The sequence below is a fragment of the Anarrhichthys ocellatus genome, unplaced genomic scaffold (assembly GCF_004355925.1).
Source record: "Anarrhichthys ocellatus isolate YVR2014 unplaced genomic scaffold, GSC_Weel_1.0 scaffold23, whole genome shotgun sequence".
Lineage (NCBI taxonomy): Eukaryota > Metazoa > Chordata > Actinopteri > Perciformes > Anarhichadidae > Anarrhichthys > Anarrhichthys ocellatus.
In genome coordinates this window covers 2,904,196-2,925,378 of record NW_022280053.1, presented here as the reverse complement: position 1 = coordinate 2,925,378, position 21,183 = coordinate 2,904,196, and the positions used below count along the sequence as shown (strand labels likewise).

General features: G+C 43.6%; 1 protein-coding gene across 3 annotated transcripts in view; it reads left to right on the top strand.

Annotated features, from left to right (window-relative positions):
• The first annotated feature begins 1,015 nt into the window (after nt 1–1,015).
• unc5cb (unc-5 netrin receptor Cb) overlaps nt 1,016–21,183 on the top strand; it is a 103,335-nt gene continuing 83,167 nt past the window's right edge. For all 3 annotated transcript variants that reach the window (XM_031860153.1, XM_031860152.1, XM_031860151.1), the window contains exon 1: nt 1,016–1,605. In XM_031860153.1, the coding sequence (XP_031716013.1) occupies nt 1,488–1,605 (118 nt within the window). In that variant the 5' untranslated portion in view covers nt 1,016–1,487. The remainder of the gene's footprint in view (nt 1,606–21,183) is intronic.

Below are 21,183 nucleotides of genomic sequence, written 5' to 3'. Positions count from 1 at the left end.
TCTCTCTCTCTCTCTCTCTCTCTCTCTCTCTCTCTCTCTGTTTAAGAGAATGTGTGTTAGGCTGAGGTCATTATTGATCAGGTTTTGTGACAAGCTATTACTACTTCTAAATAACAATTAGAGTGACAGAAACAAGGGCGAGTGCAGGCCCCAGTCAGATAAATTATGCCTTCCTGTTGCAGCGCCTGCATACGCTAAATTAATGACGATTTATGTTCTCAAAATACACAGAGACCAGGAAACGGAAGCACTTGTTGACAATACACAGAGGTAGAAAGGTACTCCAGTACTGTAATACCTGTTTGACAAACTTGAGGACTTGTACTTTACTTGAGTATTTCCATTTTTTCCTGCTACTTTATACTACAATGGTTTCATTTGAATAATGTTTTAAAAAATTAAATATTTAAGATTAGAGAGAAGTCCAGAAATTCAATAGAAGTTTGTGTATTGGAACTTTGTTTTTTCTTCTTTCCTTTCACATTAATCATCTCACTTTTATTTTCTGACCCTTTGGAGGGGGCTCGACCCTTAGGTTGGAAACTATAGCTTCAAATGCATCAGTATCCAAAATCTAATGCCATTTATATGTATAAATCAGTGGGATAAAGGAGGTATCTTACTGCAGAAGCAGTACATTTCACCTTATGGTAGTAGCCTAGCCTATTTTACTTTAGTAAAGGATCTGAGTAGTTCTTCAACCACTAACAATTCAATAAACACCACACTTAACATATTATTTTGCCAGAATGTGGCTCATAAATGGTTTCATACATGTTTTGCAGTTAATATAGAGATCAAATTACATCACAAAAACCTTTTTGAAAGGCTGCTTTAGAGCTGTAGGCATCACTAACTTCGATGATTGACATGTACATTGAACCCAAAGCTTCCACTAATCATGCATTTGATAAACGCCATCCATTCCTCGCCGCTGTCCGGGCCAGGTTTTGATACAGCGCCGCCACTTGCCGGAGCACTTGGATTGGCTGAAGGAGCAAGGTAGCCCGCAGAGACCGCTCCTTCTCCCGGATCAGTCCCGTCAGTGGAGCGCGAGGCGCGGCAGCACTCACACACACTGGTCGGCACGCGTGAGAGAGTGGACTCACCGGAGGACTCAGATTTCTGTGTGTGGGACTAATCGGAGCATGAATTTGTCATCAAGTCATCGATCCACACCTCTAGACAAACCAAGTGAACCTTTCGAGGGAAAAGCAAACGGGGACAGATTTTAATGCAACATCCTTCCTGACGGAGGGCGATGCACCCGCCTCTTGTTCCTTAAACTGTCACAGTTTTACATGACTGCGAAAGCACAGCGCTGGATATATTTTCTGCAAAGACAATTTTTTTTTTGCGCTCGGGAGTTTTTGAGGGGTGACATTTCGACTGCAGCGCACAACAACGAGCGACACTAGTGCGTGCGTGCTTGAGCGCAATTTCACTGTGACTCGGACTTGCCTCTGAGCGGAGTTTGACTCCTCATCATGGGGCACGGTGCACAGACTGATGGAGGGAGAGGAAGAGTGCCGAGATCATCGCCTGAGATGCTGACCGTGTCTTGGCTTTTGCTTATTCTCCTGATGGATATCGGAGTGGCTCAAGGTAAAGTCAAAAGTCTTTTCTTGACCTGTGAACTTGGCTTTACTCTCTGTAAAAGTTGTGTAAACTCCTACATGCTATACAGCAGGGGTGAAGTGGACAGGAAGAACCACCTGAAGTTGGTCCACTCACACTGTCAGTTGAAAAAAATACAACAGCCCCCTAAGTCACCAAGAAGGCCTAAGTCATGATAATGCGGGCTAAATATGGAGATATGACAAACAAGGTCAAATTAACTATAATATAGAAAACCATGATGGAAAAAAGGTGAAAAAAACCACCACAGTTTAAATCAAGAGATTGGATGTTGCTTATTTCAGTTGTGTAAACAACAATTGTCATTTGTAAACAGAAACAGTCACACTATCACATGCGTGTTTATAGGAAAAGAAATCAAGAAGTGCTGTTGTGCTCCGACAGAGATATCACAATGAAATCGAGCCCATATTTAGGTTGCTCGTTTTACATCCAACCCAAATTGACCGATAAATATACTTGTGCACAAATGTATTTACTACAATAAAAATGGCCTGTTCTATATCATATTACAGGAGGTATAATATAATACAAACTGTAATTATTATGAACCAAATTATATTTAAATTCTGACACATGGCCCAGTTCCTACTGCTATGAATTTAGTTTTACTGTGGACATCTGCTCACACTGTGAAAACCCTCTTGAGGATGTTCATTCATTTGCTTTCTTTTTCCTTTTTATAGTGTACAAAATGATTCATTTTTGGCCCATCTTGTTTTAATGTACATATTAATAGTTTCCTTACAAAGTAAGATGTTCATTCCATATAGATACAAGCTCATCCTTTTATTGATAATTATTGTGGAAGTCCAGTGAAGCTATTACAGATATTTAATAGTCTTGACCGTTGCTAAGAAGACGGGTCTTTATTAACATTAAATAATCTGTATGAATGAGTTTCTAAGGACCATTTTCAGTTTTACCACACATATAATCAGTTTTAATTTCTCACTGTATTTACCTAGCAACCTTTTTTTTTTTTTTTAAACCTTCAGTGTTTTCTCCAGCTTTTTCCCACAGAGTAGAGTCGTCTGTTGAAAGATGTTTTTCCATAAATCGTAGATGTCAGTTATGAAGAGCATTGTGATAATGCCACAACACCTGAAGCCATTTACTTAATCTGCTCCCTCCTGAGTGGGGATTGTCTGTCAAACAAAGGGGGCTAGGAGGAAGCCATCTGTGTGAGGGTGACTGTTCAGTATGTGTTTGTGCATGTGTGTCAGATGCCAGATGAAGTGTGCATGCCTCTGGTAGGTGGTCTGCCTGCTCTTCTTGGAATGAACTGTGGCTGAATAACGTGATGAGATGGGAGGAAATGAGCAGATTCTCGGCTTGCAGACAGAGCTCTGTGAGGAAAGGCTTACAGCATCCGATTTTTCAATGATCTCACATATCTTTTGGGAAAGTTGAGGCTGCTCATGCGAGAGCAACACTAGCTTAAATTGGAGGTCCAAGCACATATCCTAGGTATGGGGGTCTGTGAGCAACCTTATCTAGCTGCTCCAGACCTTCATCTCACTCCTACATAGTTAATGAGCAAAAGAGGGAGAGGAGGAATAAAAAACAACGCAGGTCCGGTTTCTGAAGGGCAGGGTGAGATGACATAATACCCATTCCAACACCCCAGAGAGCCCTGTGTCATTGACTAGATGGGAATACGAACAAGGTCCTTCTCTGTCCATTAAGGAGTCGATACAGCAGGAGAACATTGTTTGAGACTAATTAATGGGCCCCGCTATTTTTGGGCACTGATGAGCTCTACACATTTCCAAATCGCTGGAGAGTCACTTCTTCAGTGTAAAACTACTGGTGATTAAAGTGGCTCACTTACCCGGGCGCTCGTCGTACAACCACCCCGTTTCTGCCTATGTTGGTTTGGAGTCATTTGAACACATTTCAATATTTGTATACTTACTTAAGGTACATTTCTTCAGGCTATTGTAGTTTGTTTTTACTTCCTGACTTTACCTTTGAGAGGACTTGCTCTCACCCCATCTACAGACAGAAATGAGCGCTGGGAAATGAGAGTGCTCATTAACCTGCTGAACTCTTGACAAAGGAGACAGGTTGAGACAGATATAAGCTGGGAGCTGCCAGAAAGGTCGCTGGGAGCTCTGTGACAGTAGCTTGATTGGAAACCCTTGGTGCAAGAACAGATGTACTCCGGGTATTTCCAGCACAGCAGCAGCAGAGCTGTACAGTATGTGTGCAGTGTCCATATCCGTGTGCAGTTGTTATGGGAATATGTGGAATACTTCCTCCTGGTGATATGCGGTAAAAAGAACGCAAGATATGTTTAGAAAAAGTTTTTTGTTTTAGGGGGGGAAGTGAATGTAAAGATAGTTCCTAGTTCTACTGGGTCGATCTGAAATATTATAATCTGTTATCTATCAAACAGAGAGACCAGTGATTTGGGGGGAAAAAGCTGCACTGTCTTTATTGATTTCATATCAAATGTGCTTCAGGGAGGACATATGGGTTCATAGAGGATTTCTAAACCCTCTGCAAATAGAGACAGTCTTGTGTGTTAAATGTATTGTGAGAGAGAGAAAATAACATTTTTAGGTGTTCCTCTTTATGGATTTCTTTACAATAATACCTGAACACTGATATGTTTATATTGTATCTCTGAGTTAGGCACTGGTTACAAATATAAAGTCCCACCCAGGGTAGTGGTCTTCCTGGGATTACTTCAGTTTTTCCATAATGCTGCTCCTCCTATTTCACTATGTTCCTGTCTTTGCCGCTTTCCCACTTTCTGATGATGTGCCCTCTGAGGATTGTTTTTGGGAGGGGAAACGTTAAAGGTACCTCATTATATATGATTTCTAAAATATGGTGACTCAGTGCACAGTAAGTCGTTTCTATTTTCCACACGCGACACTCCCTTTGAGACTGATCTGAGCGTAGCTTTAAGAGTGCAGGTAAACGTGAATGTTATTTCTATCATTATTATTCTAACTGGCTTCCCTGCGGCCCGACAACTGGCTGCTTGGGGGCCGCTAACATTACAACCACTGCGGTCATTCTATAAACGGTGCTTGTATGCACAATGAGCTCATTGTGCGTAAGGAGCAGTATTTATAAATTACCCTCTGTGATAGCTCTTTGCCTGCACCCATGAGCTGGCCATATGACGCACTTACAGTCGAGCAATTTTAGGTAATTGAAGGAAATTGATATTCAGTAGCATACTCCCCTACGTACAGGTGAAGGAAGAGGTTAAAGTAAACACTGTGTACAGTGTGGTCTGACAGTGCCGAGTGGGGTCAGAGGTGCTTGCCGGCTGCCGGCTGAGCCCACAGGCGGAGCGTGGAAGTGAGCGATAATTACTGTGGAAAGTGTCTGCTGCTGAACTTGCCTCCCTGCTCCACTTGATGTCATATACTATTGTTATGATGGCAGAAAGTATACATGGAGCTATTTTGGGGCTGGGCCCAGTTCTGCAGTCACCTGCTGGAGGAGGATGTTGTGCTGTTGCTGACATTGTAGGCAGGATTTTAGAACTACTGGGATCAGATCAAACTTCCCTTTAGTGCAACCCCGCACGGCCCGCCTCAGAAATCTTTCACCAGCCACCAAAAAAAGCTTTTGAAATGTTCTGAATATTTTACATTTTTACTTTACCAAATCATTCACTTTTTACTTACAATGTCTGTGTGTTTTATCTCCCTTTATAATGCTCTGACTTCAGTTTCAGAGCTTTCCCTAATCTGATATAATAGTGGTAGATAAATTCTAAAATCTTGTATTATTATACTTGAGCGTAATTTATTAAATGTAGCCTAAAATTATAAGTTAAAACGGTGTTTAATCTGTGTATAATTACTACATTTTAATGTTTTTTAAGAAACTCCCAGGAACCTCAGTTTCAACAATGCTTCTGATGGTTAGGGGCCTTGCTGTCAATGACCATGCACCAGATTTTAGTGGGTCCCTCAAGCAATTAAGTTTATTCTGCATATTTATGCTCTCTGACCAGCCGAGTGGAAGGATGCCTCTTCCAGTAAAATAAACCTGAAAGCTTTGTTTTCCCCTTTTTTTTTCTCTCACTGCCATTTTTTATTTGTTGCTCTCATATTTTAGGCATTGTAAAACCAGAGCTTTGCAAAAACAAAAACTTGACTGTTGGGGAGTGTAATACTGAAGTTAGATTCCTAAAATCTCCCCTCCTTCCAGAGAGACCGCAGAAAGGAAAATAACTTCAGTTGTGAGAGTTAGACGAAGAGGGTGATCGCAAGGACACACAAGAGGCAAATGGGACAGAAAGATTAGTGGCGAGTGGAGATGAAGCTGGAGGAGAAAGAAAGAGAGAAGGGTGAAAGCAAGATATGGAGCGAGGACAGGGATGGACAGGGGAGGAGAGGAGAGTGTGTCATTAATCACCCCATGTGACACTCTCAACTACAGGGGAGCTTCACAGTGCAACATTCACTTCTATTAGCAGTCCATTAGCAGAGCCCGGCACAAGTAGCAGCACTTGACAGGCAGGCCCGAGCCAGAATGGCTGACCTGTGTCTTGACACAATGTTTGCTGCACCACCTAGATAGTGTGTGTGTGTGCGTGTTTGCTAAGAGGTTCTGTGAGAGTAGGGTAAGTCAACGTGCACCACAGGGCCTACATTACTATTGTGGTAAGTTTAGCTTTTTAGGCTTTGGGTGACAAATTAAAATAATTGTGTAAAAAGGTCCCACTTTCAATTACGCTACTGGATCAGACAGGGCATAATGATTGCAGAGATGATGATGGTGGTGGTGGTGACCTGATTTCCTACCTGTGATATCCGCTCTGCCAGAAAATGGCTCTTCAAAGTTGAGATGGCTGATGCATTAGAGGTACAGTCATATCCCATTCAAAGGCTTGTTGGCCTCTTACTAGCCAAGAGCCTGGTGATTACAGGATCTCAGCCAAGGGGGGAAGGGGGTGTGGACCACTGTCCCTGCTCTTGATCTACAGTTCATTTATGATTAGAGATCAGAGCCAACAGTCAGAAAATCAGGGGTTGAGGGTGGGGGGGATAGAGAGGAGGACCAGAGCCAAAGGGGGAGAGAGAAGTGATTACGAGTTAAGTGGCCCTTCCCATGCCATTATAAGCAGCAGGGCTGACAGAGCACATCATGAGTGAGCATAAGTACACACTCCACTTCTGCCCTTTAATTTGGCATCATGGCCTCCCCCCTGGTGCTCAAACCACTAATGTCCTTCTACATTTTTGTGTCCCAAACAGGAAATCAGTCAAGCGCATTTCATTACAAACACAGGTACATAGGAGTATGGCTCTCTAAATGATAGTGGGTGGAAGGAACTTTAATCTTCATAGTTTTCTCTAGTCCTGCTTGTTTAGTAATATAGTCCATATATCCTATCTGCTTTTCTTCATATTTGTTATATAATTGTGTGATAATCATCATCATAATTTTTCTGATGTAATCCTCAGTGGACGCAGCAAAAACGAATGTCCCGTACTGTTGCCATACATGCTATTCTACCATGCAAAGAGGATTAGTGTACAAAATAGACTCAGGATTCAAGATGGTGCTGGAATGCTGCTACTATGCACACAGAGACAATATAAAAAGCTCAAACTGCTGATGAAAGGCCGAGTCAGTGGGAATGCTGTTATTTCCCCAATGTCCTTTAACAGTGTTCCCCGCAGACTTGGTTCCCGGCCCAGCGTGGAGCATGGAGCAGTCTTGCAAGCTTCTACATAGCAAGCACAGTCCTAACAGCACGATAATAGGAGCTCCAACAGTAGGCCAGAAATTTAGGGCGAACATGCCCTGCATGCAGTTTGAAGGTGTGAGATAATCCTAGCTTATCTCAGTCGTTGCATATCTATGTGGCCAAGAAGTGGCACTGGTCAAAAATTGAGGTATGAATTAAAGAAGAAGTTAAACATTTTGGAAAATGTGCATATTCGCTTTCTTGAGAATTGGATACGAAGTTTGATACCAGTCTCGCATCTGTAAGTTAAATATAAAGCCACTGCCAGCAGCGCTTAGCTTAGCACAAAGACTGGAAACAGAGGGAAACACAAGCCTGGCTCTGTGCAAAGATAACAAACTACCCCTAAGTAGGGAGCTTTAGGGGTGCTGGTAGTTGGATTTGATACTTAATATTAGTACTTAATAATAATAATTATTATTATAAGTATTGGGGAGAGTGTAACATATTTTCCTACCTTTAACCAAAGCTACTGCCAATCACACAAAAGTCCAGTGACTGAGTGAAACTAAGATAATCCTACCTACAGTATATACTGTACATAAGTCACATACCTTCAAACTACACACAGAGGCATCTCTGAAAACAGCATCCACAATGTGCTGTTGAGTAAAAAACCTACATAAAACAAACTATTAGAAATGAAGACATTGACACTTTGATAGGTGATGTCATTCAAAGACAGAAAGAGAAAAAAATCTGCCTTGAGCACGAATATCTCTTCCAATCCTCTGCCGCCGCCGGGGGCACCTTTGATGGCAAAGCCAGGTTATATGTTCAGGTCTGATGAGAAGGTGGAACTTACCACTGAGGCGGTAATGAGTGAGATGATATCATTGGTGACTCATAACACCTGAGTCACACATGCAGCATTGAGGCTTTGGCAATCACCTGAAATTTCACATCTCTATGGAAATCCAGCCTGCTCTCCAGAATGGAAATCCAGCTGCTATCTTTCCCTCTGTTCTGACTCTGATTGACAAAGCTAAACCCTTAATCCTGGCTTTGCCCTGTCTTGTGCTCCGAGCCGGAGCCTCACGAGTGGAATGAGACTAAAGCAAATGTATAAAAGCCCTCATGAAGAATAAGAACGGTATTCATCTGTAATATGTCATTTGTGTTTCGTCAAACTCTCTAGTGGACACATCCATAGACACATTTTATGTACCTGCAGACTGAATCGTTTACTTCATTTTGTTGCTGAATGTGTCACATCTCTGTATTGTGAAGTGCGGTGGTGGTTTCCAGACGCTGCACTAATGTCTGGTTGGGGAGGGTTGTGGTTCATGTATGTCAGCAGAACGGAGAGAGAAAGGGTAAGGAGGGAGGGAGGGAGGAGGGGAGGGAGGAGGGGAGGGCAGGTATGGGACCACTGGTCCCGACTGAAACATGAGAGCAGGAGACCCACGCTCCCCATTTCCTGTCTCCACTTTATCAGCATCTTGCTCTCTGTTATTTCTGTGCTCTTAAAGCATCCGATGAAAGCCTTGCCACAGATAAATGTTTGTGCCTCCTTGTTTTTTATGGGGCTCAAATGAGGGACTTTATCTGCCTGCCCCCACCCCCTCCTACATACTCTTCTTTCTTTTTTTTTTACCCCCATTCCTGTGTCTGCTTTGAGATGCCACAAGAGAAGTTATGGCCTCTGGTTTACATTACGGCTCCTTTGAGATGGGCTTGGGACTTCTAAAAGGACAATGCTTGTTCTTGTTCTTCCAAAGGAATACATTTTTACAAGACATTAGGGAAAGGGCATGACAAAAGACGGATGATGTGACTAAACCACATTTGTGCTTACGAAGAAATAATTATTTCCACCTATAGATTTATTCAGATGTGGCGAATGAGAAGTTGAAAAGAAACTCATGCTTGTCGTCACAGTCTGCACCCTTTCACCTCTTATCACCTCACACAATATTTTCCTTTGGACTCGCATAATTCAGCCTGCTTCTGTTTTCTTAGCTTTCTGTATGAGCACGTGTATGTGCGCGTGTTGTTGTTTGTCCCGATTGGTGGCACAGTGTGTGTGTGTGTGTGTGTGTGTGTGTGTGTATGCGCGTGTGTGTTTATTCAATAATAACAGAGTCCGGGAAAGTCTGTTTCAAATAAATCTGTGTGAATACCAGACCATTCATCCCCAGGAAATCAATCTTTCTCATAATTCCCCTCATTTTTCTTCCGTCTGTTATCTACAGAGCTGCCAAACAGACTTTTAAACAGAGCAGACCATTACCAGAGGGCAGAATTAAATGTGTGTCAGAATGGCAGTCTGTAAAGTTGTTGTTTTTACTGAGTTAAATGAGGTGCTAAATTAAAGCTTCACAATTGGTAAGCACCGTTGTATGATTAAACCCCCACCCTCCACGTACTCCAGTTGTCAAGAGCAGAGAAAAGTCAAAATGTGTGCTAAGAGTCAGGGATGGTTTTTAAAAATGATGCTATTGAAACTCCTGCTTGACTGTTGGAGGCATGTGATAAATGGGTGTTTTGTGTAATTACTCTGTACAAGTCTCAACAAACACTGTGGAATTCATCACCAGCATCATGGAAAACATTTTATTTCCGCATTTAGGTCTTAAAGCAAAAGAAGAGTTTCAAAGTGTTAAACCCCCCCTAACTCCACCACCATCATCGCGACCACCAAACACCCACTAACCTGAACACCCCACTGCGTCGCCTCTTTTCTTCATTTTGGGCTTTGTTACTGTGAGTCCAGTAACGGTTTGCAACTCGAGATTGCTGTTGGGTGTCAGCACTTTCCTGTGTTTGTACAGCGTGTGTTTTCGAGCCTGTGTGTGTGTGTGTGTGTGTGTGTGCCGTATCTCCGCGATCAGTCCCCAGTGACCGGAGTACTGGCAGACAGTGTTTAACTGGGGCAGGCTCAATGGGTCTCATTTAAATGGGGCCCAGACAGAAGCCCCACAGTGAAGGGTTACTTTATGACTCCTGATATGTAAAGCACACTGTCAAAGCTGCTACAATTTGCGTAATTGCCAGAGAAGGCAAAACTGTACTGTATTCTTCTACTTCAGGAACCTGTCAGGGATCCAAAAGACACTGCTTATGTTTAAAATCTGCCAAATAAGAGGGTTCCACATGGAGAATGAGTGACTGTGTTGTCTTTTAGTTTGTATGCATTCTTCAGTTAATGAATACAATGAAGATGAGGTTGATAATGAACAGAAAGCAGTCTGCGCAGCTCCTAAAGTTCACTGCTGTAAATGTCAGAATTATTAATGAGCTCAATGTGTCAGTCCCTGCTTGTCCTACATGATGTTCTAACATGAAAAGAATTGAGCAAAGTCAAGTCACATTGACAAAACGCCTGCAGTACAGCGAATGCATGTCCTTATCGGCTGAGAGAGTAGTCTAATACATTAGGAATTATGTACAATGAATGCAAATTTCCAAGTTGTGTCAGGGATTGGCAGCAGAGGAGAGCTTCCAGCTGTGCATTTGCCCCTTTCAAGGAGCTAACCAAACAGTAGGCAGAAGGTGAATAATGGATGTTGTTGTGATGAATGCTCTGAAATGCAGAGAGAGAGAAAAATAAAATAAAAATGCAGGGGATTTTCCTAAACCAGGTCAAATGTCTGAATTGGCCCTATTTTGTGTACGGATGAGCATTCTCGCTCGAAGTTCCCACAGCAAACACAGCTCTTGTTTGTTGTTTAACATCCACGGGCTCCCAATCCGTTCAGGCATGTAGCCCAACAATATTGGTGGAGACATTTAACGCCGCACGTATGCTGCTGTCAGACCTCACCTCCAGATTAGAATAAGCCCAAAGTACTATCACAACATGAAGGATCAGTTACTGCATTTACAAATACCCTTTCAAACCAACTGATACGTTTTTTATGCCCAGTATTACTACTACCGTTATAAAAAGGGATCATTGTAAATTAATTGCGTGCACATATTTTTTTACTAGTAGTATGTGGAGTCTTTTTGGGGGGTTATGCTGACCTGCCCATCAGCTTGGTGGGGAGTAAAAGGGGGGGTTTTGCTGAACTGCTCTCCCTCAAGTCAAATTAATGGAGAAATGAGATCTGAAGATTGGAAAAAATGACCGAGCTTACTAAGATGACAGGCCTGTTTCTCTAATTCCAGACCTCAATAAACTATGACCCCATACAGTACACCAGCTGCACTGGAGTCAGCACACCAACCGTAAACTGATACACCATAATGGCTTGCGGCAGATATGCTCGAGCATGTGCTGCGGAAACCGATAATTCAGTGGTGACACACTAGGCATAGGGGTTCCCATGGTTTTAGGCTGACGTGAGGTAAGCTGATCCTTCAGGTAAAACACTGAAGAGACCTGGAGGGGGAGGGCAACACAGGGTAAGCTCTGCTGTGTAAAGGAAGGAGCAGCGCGCTGGTAAATCATACCTCCTGATGAGTTGCTTTCAGGAGCTGCTTGTTTAAATCCTACTGCGCGCATTCCTTAGCCGTCGCATTTACAAAGCTGCACATTACTAAATCATGGTATTTTTGTTTTTACAAGTCTGCAAAGGCTTACTAGCTTTCTGCTAGCCACATTTTCTTTTCTTATCGCTGGTTTTCCATGCCAAATGTTTTATTTAGCAGCCTGCTCTAGCCCGAGACCTCGCCAACAAAAGCAGCGATAGCGGCCAAAGGAAGACGAAGGTGGAGAGGAGGAGGTGGAGACAAGGGATGAAATGAGACAGAGATAGCCACTCCTAAGCTGCATGGCTTTTACCCACAGGATGAACAGGCTGAGAGCATTCAGGATTCAGGCACATTACCCCACAGCTATTCTGGGCTGCTTTGTGTGGCTTTTTGTTCATGGGAAAGAGGTAAAAATCTGGTAAAGAAATACAACAATGTTGAACAAACCAACGTGTTGTAAGGATTGGACAGCTTTGAGCATTACCAACGAACAACATGCATGTTTCCCTCCCCTCGCAATTTATTTTTTGGGAAATTTGACGGGGTAATCTGAGCCTTATTGTGTTGCTTTACTGTGGAAAACCAGATACCAGCGCAACCTGGTTTGGGTTTTGACTGCCATTTTTCTTGTTGGCAGTTGTTTCCACACTGATTGAATTTGAGGGTTGAGTGACATGAGAAACTCAAGCTGGAGTATTTACTCTGTAGCTTCCATTTTGGGTCTTTTGCCATAGTTAGTTTTAATAAGAGCTTGAGAGAATGCAGTATACTGTGCAAGGAATTTCGACGGGGCATGTCAAATTAAAATCCAAGGAGTGTCGGCGGTCACTGTTAACACGGGGCTCTGTCTGAAGCCAGTGGGCATGGACTCAAATGGATTGGTCAACGAGTGGGAGGACAAAAGTGATCAGTGCTTTGACGGATGTGTCACAATGAGGGGATGTAGCTGTCTAACATCAGTCGTTAAAGGTTTTCTCTGCTCAGCCTGTCACATCCAACTTCCTTTTCTACCTATCTTTTCCCTTGGCTCTCTTCTCTTACTCTGTTAGAAGAAGCTGGGTGTTGGATGGGAAAAAAAAGATAACGCCAAAGCCTACGAGGAGAGTTTTTTGTAAAGGTTTTAAAGATTATTTGTCACTGCGTGGCCCCAGTTACACGGAGACAAACTATGTCCTTTGTATCGGGGTGGTCTCTTGGGAGTGAAGCAGACATTTTAATTCAATCAGCTGCAAACAGCAATAATCCCCCCCCCCCCCTCTCCTAAAACTCACTCATCTCACTTCAGTGATACAATTAGCTGAGCTGCATTGGCCATCTTGTTGTGATTATATGTGTTTACATGGGAGGGAGGTGTTTACTGTGGAAATTGTGGCCCTGTCCCGCTGCCCATTTAGCTACTGGAGAAAAAGAGCTGCTGCAAGATTAAATTTATTTATCGTCTCTGGGGCAGAGTCATAATTATTCTCTAAGTAGCATTACGATTGTGTGTTCCTGAGTCCTTGAGAGTCTTAAGATGAGCGGCTCCAGCTGGACTGAAAAACGGCTGTAATGTCGAGAGACGCAAGGACACATGGATGGATGTGCTCGTATGTGAGGAGAGATCTATAGCATGTACTCTCAAGCAATAACTGAAATTCAGTGTGTACTTACTTTTGCTTTTGATGCTTTGTAAAACAATATGAAATATGGGCCATACGCAGATTTGTGTTTGATTCACAGTATTTTTAAACATCTTTAAATACTTCAAATCTATTTGATTCGGACTTGTTTATCTTTTTCATATACTATGCACTATAACTGTACTGAAGTTTAGTAGTGAAGTCTAATCTACAATGTACAAGGAGAGTACTATTAGAATACTAATATTCTATAAATGTCCTTTTTATGTAGCACAATGCAATCCAAAAAGAGTAAAAGGGGAAAGTAGTCTTTGAGTAATTCCACAATCAGTCTCTTAAATTGCACGAGACTTTTGAAAAGAGCAAATCAAATCATTTGTCTTCCATTTCATATTCTGAAGTACCCGTCCACCACTGGCCTTGTGTCGTCCCATTCTGGTGATAACATTGCCTCGCTAATCTTACTGATGGTCACATTGCCTTTTCAGGCCCCAGCACTCTGTTTTATTGGTGTAGCATTATGCACAGTGTTTTGACCATTGTTTATTCCACAACATGTCACTTGTTATCTTCCGCAGCAAATGGCCATGTCTTTACCAATCACGTCTGGCTTTTGTCTACATTCTCTTTTTTCCACTGGATGAGCAGCCATTTAGTGCAAGGGTCAGGGTTGTAATTGACAGCCACCACTAAACAAATCTGCCCGGGCTCGGCGGTAGACCAACCCCACCTCCCGTCCCCTCCCGCTACTCTAATCTAACTAATGCACCCATGTGTGTGCTGGAAAGTGAATTAAGCATAGAAAACTCAATACCTGATCCATCTGACAGAGCTGCCTGCGTGCACATTAGCAGTTTCTCTGCAGCCTCTGTAATTGTATTACACAAGTTGGCCGCTCTAACGATCAGGCCTTACACACACTTACACACTTATACACACTCTCCCCGTTGTCGTTAATCGCTGCCTTCACTGGCCCCGGAGGTGTGCAGCGGGCCAAGAACAGAGCGATCGAGAAGGAGGAGGATGAGGCGAGTAGTTCAGCCCTCCCTCAAGGCTGACATAAAATGAAATCTTGATACGTGTCTATGTGTGCGTGTACATGTGTGTTCTGAAATTGGTGCATTCACAGCGTCTTCTTTTTTTCAAGCTTTCTTGCTGGACTTTCTGTATCTGCCTCTTTGCCTTCTAATCAGTGCCTTTCTGGGCACTCCTGCTGCGTGGCCCTGTTTCTGTTTCTGCCTTCCACATATCCCACCGCCTGCTATCTGTGTACTGTCAGCAGTCCTGCCCCCTGCCAGAGACCACAGCGTGATAAAACGAGCTTACACTCTCCACCCCACTAATTTCCCTTGACCTATGCAGACCTATGCGAGGTTAGAAAATCATCTCTCTGCTTGGTATTTTGTATGCCGCAGCGAGCAGGGGCGAGGACTCAGGAGATGCAGATGTAATGACCAATATATTTGATCACATGATGTAGTAAACATATACCTGTGCTCCTTTACTGGACTTTATCAGTGAGAGCCCAGAGAAGGGAGGAAGAAAGGGGGAGAACAAAAGGACTGAGAGGGTGATTAAAGGGGTTTCTGTGTTGATTTGCTGTGTGTTGCCATGCACGCAACCATCTTTCTCTGGCCTCACTAATGGAGACTTCAGTTAGAATCCGGGGAGAAGCTCTTTAAATTTTTATTCCTTCTAACAGGCTGATTTATAATGATGAGCCCCAGACTCTTCCCACCGCAGCAGGGCATCACAAAGAGTCCAGGGAGGCGAGGGAACTATATATAGCGGGACCGTGGAGGGACACGCTACAGGCATGAGAGAAACCAGTAGATAGATGGTGAAAGATGACCTCCCCCACATAGCCCAGCCCAAGGCTGACGATGTATAGATGCACTGTGTTGTCCGGGAGACCTCCGTGACTTCTACGTACCCACTAAGGTCACCCCCCATTTTTCAAGTTCCCAGGCCAGATGACACCCCATGATCCAGACCAGTTTGTGTGCATGTGTAAAAGTCCCTCGGGGAGGACTTTTCAGAGAGTAGGTCATCAGATATGCCAGTGTGTGTGTGTGTGTGTGTGTGAGTGTGTGTGTTTACCGCCGTATGCGTGCACGCTCACATTTGTTTGTGTGTGTCTGTGTGTGGGCACACAACGGGAGGAACAGGGAGGAGCTGGGATGGGCAGATTCATCATGCTTATCTGAAAGGTCACTCCGTCATTGTCGGACTGCACTTTACAGAACCTCCCTGTGGTCACCGCGAGGCACACTGATCCTGGAGAGACAGAAGGTGGGAAGGGTTGAAGGAGATTAGGTTGGCCTGGAAATGTTGCACCAGTTTGAAGGAAATTTCCAAAAGTCGGCAAAGAAAATGTAAATTTCCAACAACTGCCTCAATTTGCACACGATTACATTATCAAAATGGCACCTAGACCTCTTCTGGGACTCTTATTTCATGATATCTCACTGTGTTTTCCCAAAGCATTTATGAAACTAGAAGTAGATCCCACAGCATGGCTTTTACTTATTATTTGTGATTCCTTACAAATCTTTAACATTTCCCCTATTGTGTAAAAATGAGGCAAGGAACAAGAAATGAGGGAACAATGTAAAAACAAATCAGCGGGAGCCTATGAAGGGGTTAATTATGTTTGGAAGCACAATTATCACTGGAGTGAAAAAGCTGTAGAGGTAGGAGCTTGTCCTCCTGTGCCGACTGTGCACAAGCCAAATTTGTGAGCGACACTAATCCTACTGGTTCTGCTGGTTATCCCTCCTCCTCCCATCATCCCTCAGCAGGTATTCCCTCCCTGCCAAAGTTCCTTCTGTGACACCCATCCCCTGTTTTCCCCTCCTCACCCGCCTCTCCTCTGGAGCTCTGTTTGTTGTCACTGTTGTGTCTCGGTGACATTAGCCACAGTAATCCAATCGAAAGCTCCTCAGACCCAGAGCCGGATTCTGTGGGGTTGAGGCGTTTCCATGGGGATCTCATGGATTCCTAATTAAGCTCATTAAAGCTTGTTATTAAAGCTCGTTAAATCTCATCCTGACACGGTGGCGCAGCTCCTGGTGTCTAACTTTACTAATTCGTACACTGATAACCCCGTACACACTTACAAACATGCACACTCGCACACAGAAGTCATCAGTATAATGCATTTTGGTGGGTGTAATTAAAGCTCTCAATAAGCCCTGCAGTTTTTCCTACTCCTGGGTTTGAATGGAATGGCGAGAATATCATTTACATACCCGAGCACCATTTATGCTTCGTGCAGTTGATGTGCGGTTACTGTGGGAATTTAAAAAGGAAAAAAAAAGTTCCCTAACGTTACAGCAGACAACGTATCATTCACGAATGACACGTTTGCCTCATGGGAGATATTTCAGTCAAGTGCAAGTCAGGAAAATAAGGAAAATCGTACTTTATTTTTTTGCTCACACACACACTGAATCATGTCACGGTGTGCCCCTTGACCTCACTCTGAGTTTACACTTCAATTCCAAATATTGTTCTTCTGCTGAGAAGGAACAGTAAACCATGATGTATTTGGGGTCTTCAGGGGGCTGAGTGGAGCAGTGTGTGTGTTGAGTGAGAGAGAAAGGGCGGGCGAGAGAAACTCCTCTCGCAACCTGAATCAGCCCTTTGATGCTGACTGGCCTTGACATCAACAATGTGGCCTTTCACAGCCCTCGCCCACCTCTGAGGAGCTCACTAAGAACACACACGTAACCAGTCTTTTTCTCTCTGCCACTCTCTCTTTAGTTTTCAGCATTTATGTTTTGTAGCGTTTTGTGCCCATTCACACAAAGCAACTGTCACTTGAGCTTGAAAGCAAAGGAAGCGTAGAAGGAAGAGGAGGACGCTGTTACATGGAGTGAGTTAAGAATTCAGAGCATTAGATTCAGCAGGAGACGATCGTTCTGCATTTTTCCCCCAGCAGAACCAATGAAGCTCAAAGATCTTGTTAAGTCGTCTGCAGAAAACACATTGTAAACACCAGAGAAAAGAAGAGATACTGAGCTGAGAATACTGAAGAGTGGAATCGGTCAGGGCTACAGTAAGTGGCCTCTCACTTTTTTTGTTTTTTCATTTGTTCCCGTAAAAATAAACTACTGCTCTTGTCATTCCTTTGACATGAAAGGGATTTCAGCTCTTAGAGTATTTTAAATGTATCCTGTGCCACAATGGCTGCGGTTAAACAGTCAGTCTGTAAATGAAGTCCATTCCAGATGGAAGTTGAAACACTCAAAGAGAGGTTCTGAAGTACGGCCTGCCGAGGGATGTCCATCATTGACATCATTGCTAATTTTGGTGACATACTCGGCAAAACATGCCCAGCTGTGTGTGAAAGAAATACATGAACTCAGTGTTTCCATGTGTTTTTTTTTTTTCTTCCTCTGAACTTTTCAACAGCTTACAAAAGCAAACGCTTATATTAAACATGTGTTTCTTTAACGCCCCATGTGTGAAAAGAATCGACTGTGATTGCGGCTGACAAATGACGTTTCCAGTTGTGCGTCAGGCTCGGGAAACATAAATCCTCTGAACTTAATCTGTGTTTAATCTAGGCATGCTCTGATGGACTGTTAGCATTAATTAGCATTAGCCCGCCATTAATGCCGCCACATTATGCCGCTGCGGGAAGAGAGACGTTTATAGAGGTTGACATAACTTGACAGAGGTGAAGAACTGTCCCCAGGGCTGTGGCCTTCAGCGCGCTATAATGAGATAATACAAGAGTGCAATGGTTATGCTGACCTAGGGTGTGTGTTTCTCAATCATACACCACTTCACTAAATGGAGATACTTATAATAATGTAGATGCATGCTACAAATTCATGTAAAAAAAGTAAGAAAAAATCATTCCTGTTTTTTGTTTCCACTGACTTCTCTTCAAAACCAACAAGATTCTCGTGGTTAGGACATTAACTCTGTCTCTTCTGTCGCTCTCGAGTTAAACACATCTTACAGAGCATGCTATTGCCTGAAGATGAATAGTTCCCTGTGATGAGGAGAGCTAAATGCATCCAGTCATTTCCCCCACAGCATGAGTGTGTGTTTAGGTGATGGGTCGAACTGAGGATGTGGGCAGTCGCAGTATACGGCCACTTTGGTGCCTCGCTGCCTGCATCCTTGGTCTCTTTGCCACATGGACGCTGGGCGGTTGAAGCCAGTGTTTGTCTTTTTTCCCTCAATGATTGACTTGTGTGGTTAAGCCTCAGCCAAATGACTAACCTGAGGATGATTGGTGCCAGATGAAGACTTGTGCCCATTGATCTGGAGTTTAGAGTTCTGATAACTCTCAGCTCTTTTACTTTTTAAAAACCACACTGCACATTGAAATTTGAGAGTGAGAGATGGATCGTGTCTGTATCCCTATAAGAGGCTCCATATAGAGGGCCCTTTTTAGGGTGAATTTAATCCGGTTTTGTCTGAAAGCATTAAATCTTACTACAGTTGCTGCTCTTCACGAACACCATTCAGCTATTTATAACATATGTATTTATAAATGTTGAAAATATGTGGACAGGATACATAAAAAGTTGTAGCAATATTTTTTTTTAGAACAACAGAATTTGTGAAAAAAAAAACACTGCAACAATTACATTTTTCCAATGTTTAATCCAATGCAATTATCAAGTTAGTTAAAGCCACTTCCCACTTGAGGTACAGTGTGATTACAGTAATGGCAACAGTGGACGTACAATCCTTGGGCTGCCCACTGATGATTTAGGGAATCTTGTTTTCTCAGCCAGTAAGCGCTTGGTCAAGCCAAGTGCTGTCAGGAAGCCTTTGAGCTCCACCCAGCTGCCGCCTACCTGCATCCACAGCTTCAGTGGTCAAAGGCTCATATTCCAGTCTTTCTGTCTGAGGTGGTTTGCTTTGATAGTCAGGCCTGTTTACCGCTCCATGTCCTGGGGGCTAACTGGGCTCAGATCACCCTCAAATGAACTGAGGAGTGAGGGAAATATTCAACACAGCTGTGCTTACTCTTAGGGCTGGGGCCAGGAGAGAGACATGCTGCTGCGTTTTCAGGTACAGGGCAGGTCTCGCCTCTGATGCTGTCTTCAGAGAGCCTGCTTGCATTTATAAAAATGTTTGCTTGAATACGAAAATAAAGATTTCCCGGATGGGAACGCAGAGAGAGAGAAAGTAAGCTGGATGTAGATAAAAGATTTTTTTTAACAGGTAGGAAAGCAGCTAACCCAGTGGCTGCTAGGGAATATAGCAGCAACTCCACAGCAAATCAAAGGTAGTGGTACTCGGAAGACTCTAGTGGGCAAACTATCCTTGAGTAAATCTAGCCAGTCTCTCCCTAGAAGCTTAGATTAAGAAAGATGGTGTCGTGAATGTCGATACTGTAAATCTTTTTTTTTTTTTTTTGCCTCAGCTTGCCATATGTCATATGCAGGCTTGATGCTCAGTCCCAGTTGAATAACAGTCCCTCATCCTGGATGTCTTCATCTTTCACTTTAAGATCCATGATGCGATGGGGATACATTCAGTTTCTGCTCTTTTCTCACTCTGTCAAGAGTTCTCTGAGCCAGCGTTGCTGCTTTGACCAATTTAGCATTTCTGTGTGCCTGCACAACAGACCCAAGGCTGGCAGCAGCTATATGAGTGGCACAGAGAGACTGCCGTGTAATGAATAGAGGGCATGGCTGGCTGTTTGGCAGGAGTGGATGGGAGGGGATCACATATGCTGTTAACTTGGGCAGCGTCAAGAATTATGTCAGGTAGTGCGTAAACAGCTTTCGCCTGCCAATAATCAAAGCTCATCACGTTTCCTGACCGGTTGTGGTTTAGTAATAACGTGGGGCAGTCGTTCTGCATGTGTTTGTTCTGTATGACCATGCGTAGCCTGCTCTAATTATCAACCTAGTTTCAATTCATGAGTGTGGCCTTGCAAATTAATGCATATGCGTTCCAATGTTTGTTTGCCAAATGAAGCATTCATAATGTGACTTCGTAGTGTGCCTCCTCTACTCCTACCGTCTTTTCCCTCATTCTGTCTCATACAAATACACAAACCTAAGCTGAAATATACCATACACAATGTAGGCCAATTTATGCTCCTACAATACTACACAAGAGGCTTATATCAGCTTCTGGTGTACAGTATGCTCCTGAGTTATCACCACGATGCATTTACAAGACTTACATCTTGTCCGATTAATGCAAAACACGTTTAACAAATGCAAATTTTTTAAACCGGATTTCTTCCATTTTTTTCCCTGAGCTTTCCAAAAGTGAATGTACTGCCCAGTAGAATATGGAGCAACTGTCGTCAAGAGAAGTGGAAAGTCATGAGCGAGCAGTGAGCAAAAACATGTTGTGAGTGTATCCTTACCGCCCACTGTGTTGCTGGCGCCCAAGCCGGCCCCATGTTTGCGCGTGCATCCTGCACCCCTCTGCTTCAACGGCCCTCCTCGCGTTTCTCCATATTTCCACTAGTTCTTTCTGTCCAAGCTTTGGCAGGCCGGCCCTGCCCTGCCCCTCTCCGCTCGGCTCCACTTCCTCCCCCTGGCTCGGTTGCCTGGCTGCCTGGCGGGGGCAGCCTGCTCACCTCCGGGGCAGCTGACATGCCTGATGGTCCCATTCATCAGACCTGAGGGTGAGGGTTGGGGGCCACCGGTGGAAAGGGGGGTTCCATCGCAGGCCTTGTTGTTGACTTTATTGGGATAGTTATTAAATAAACCATGATGACAGGGGAGGTGGAGGAATGCTTTCAACTCCCTCGGCAGGAGATGTCCTACACAAAGCCTGGGACTGGAT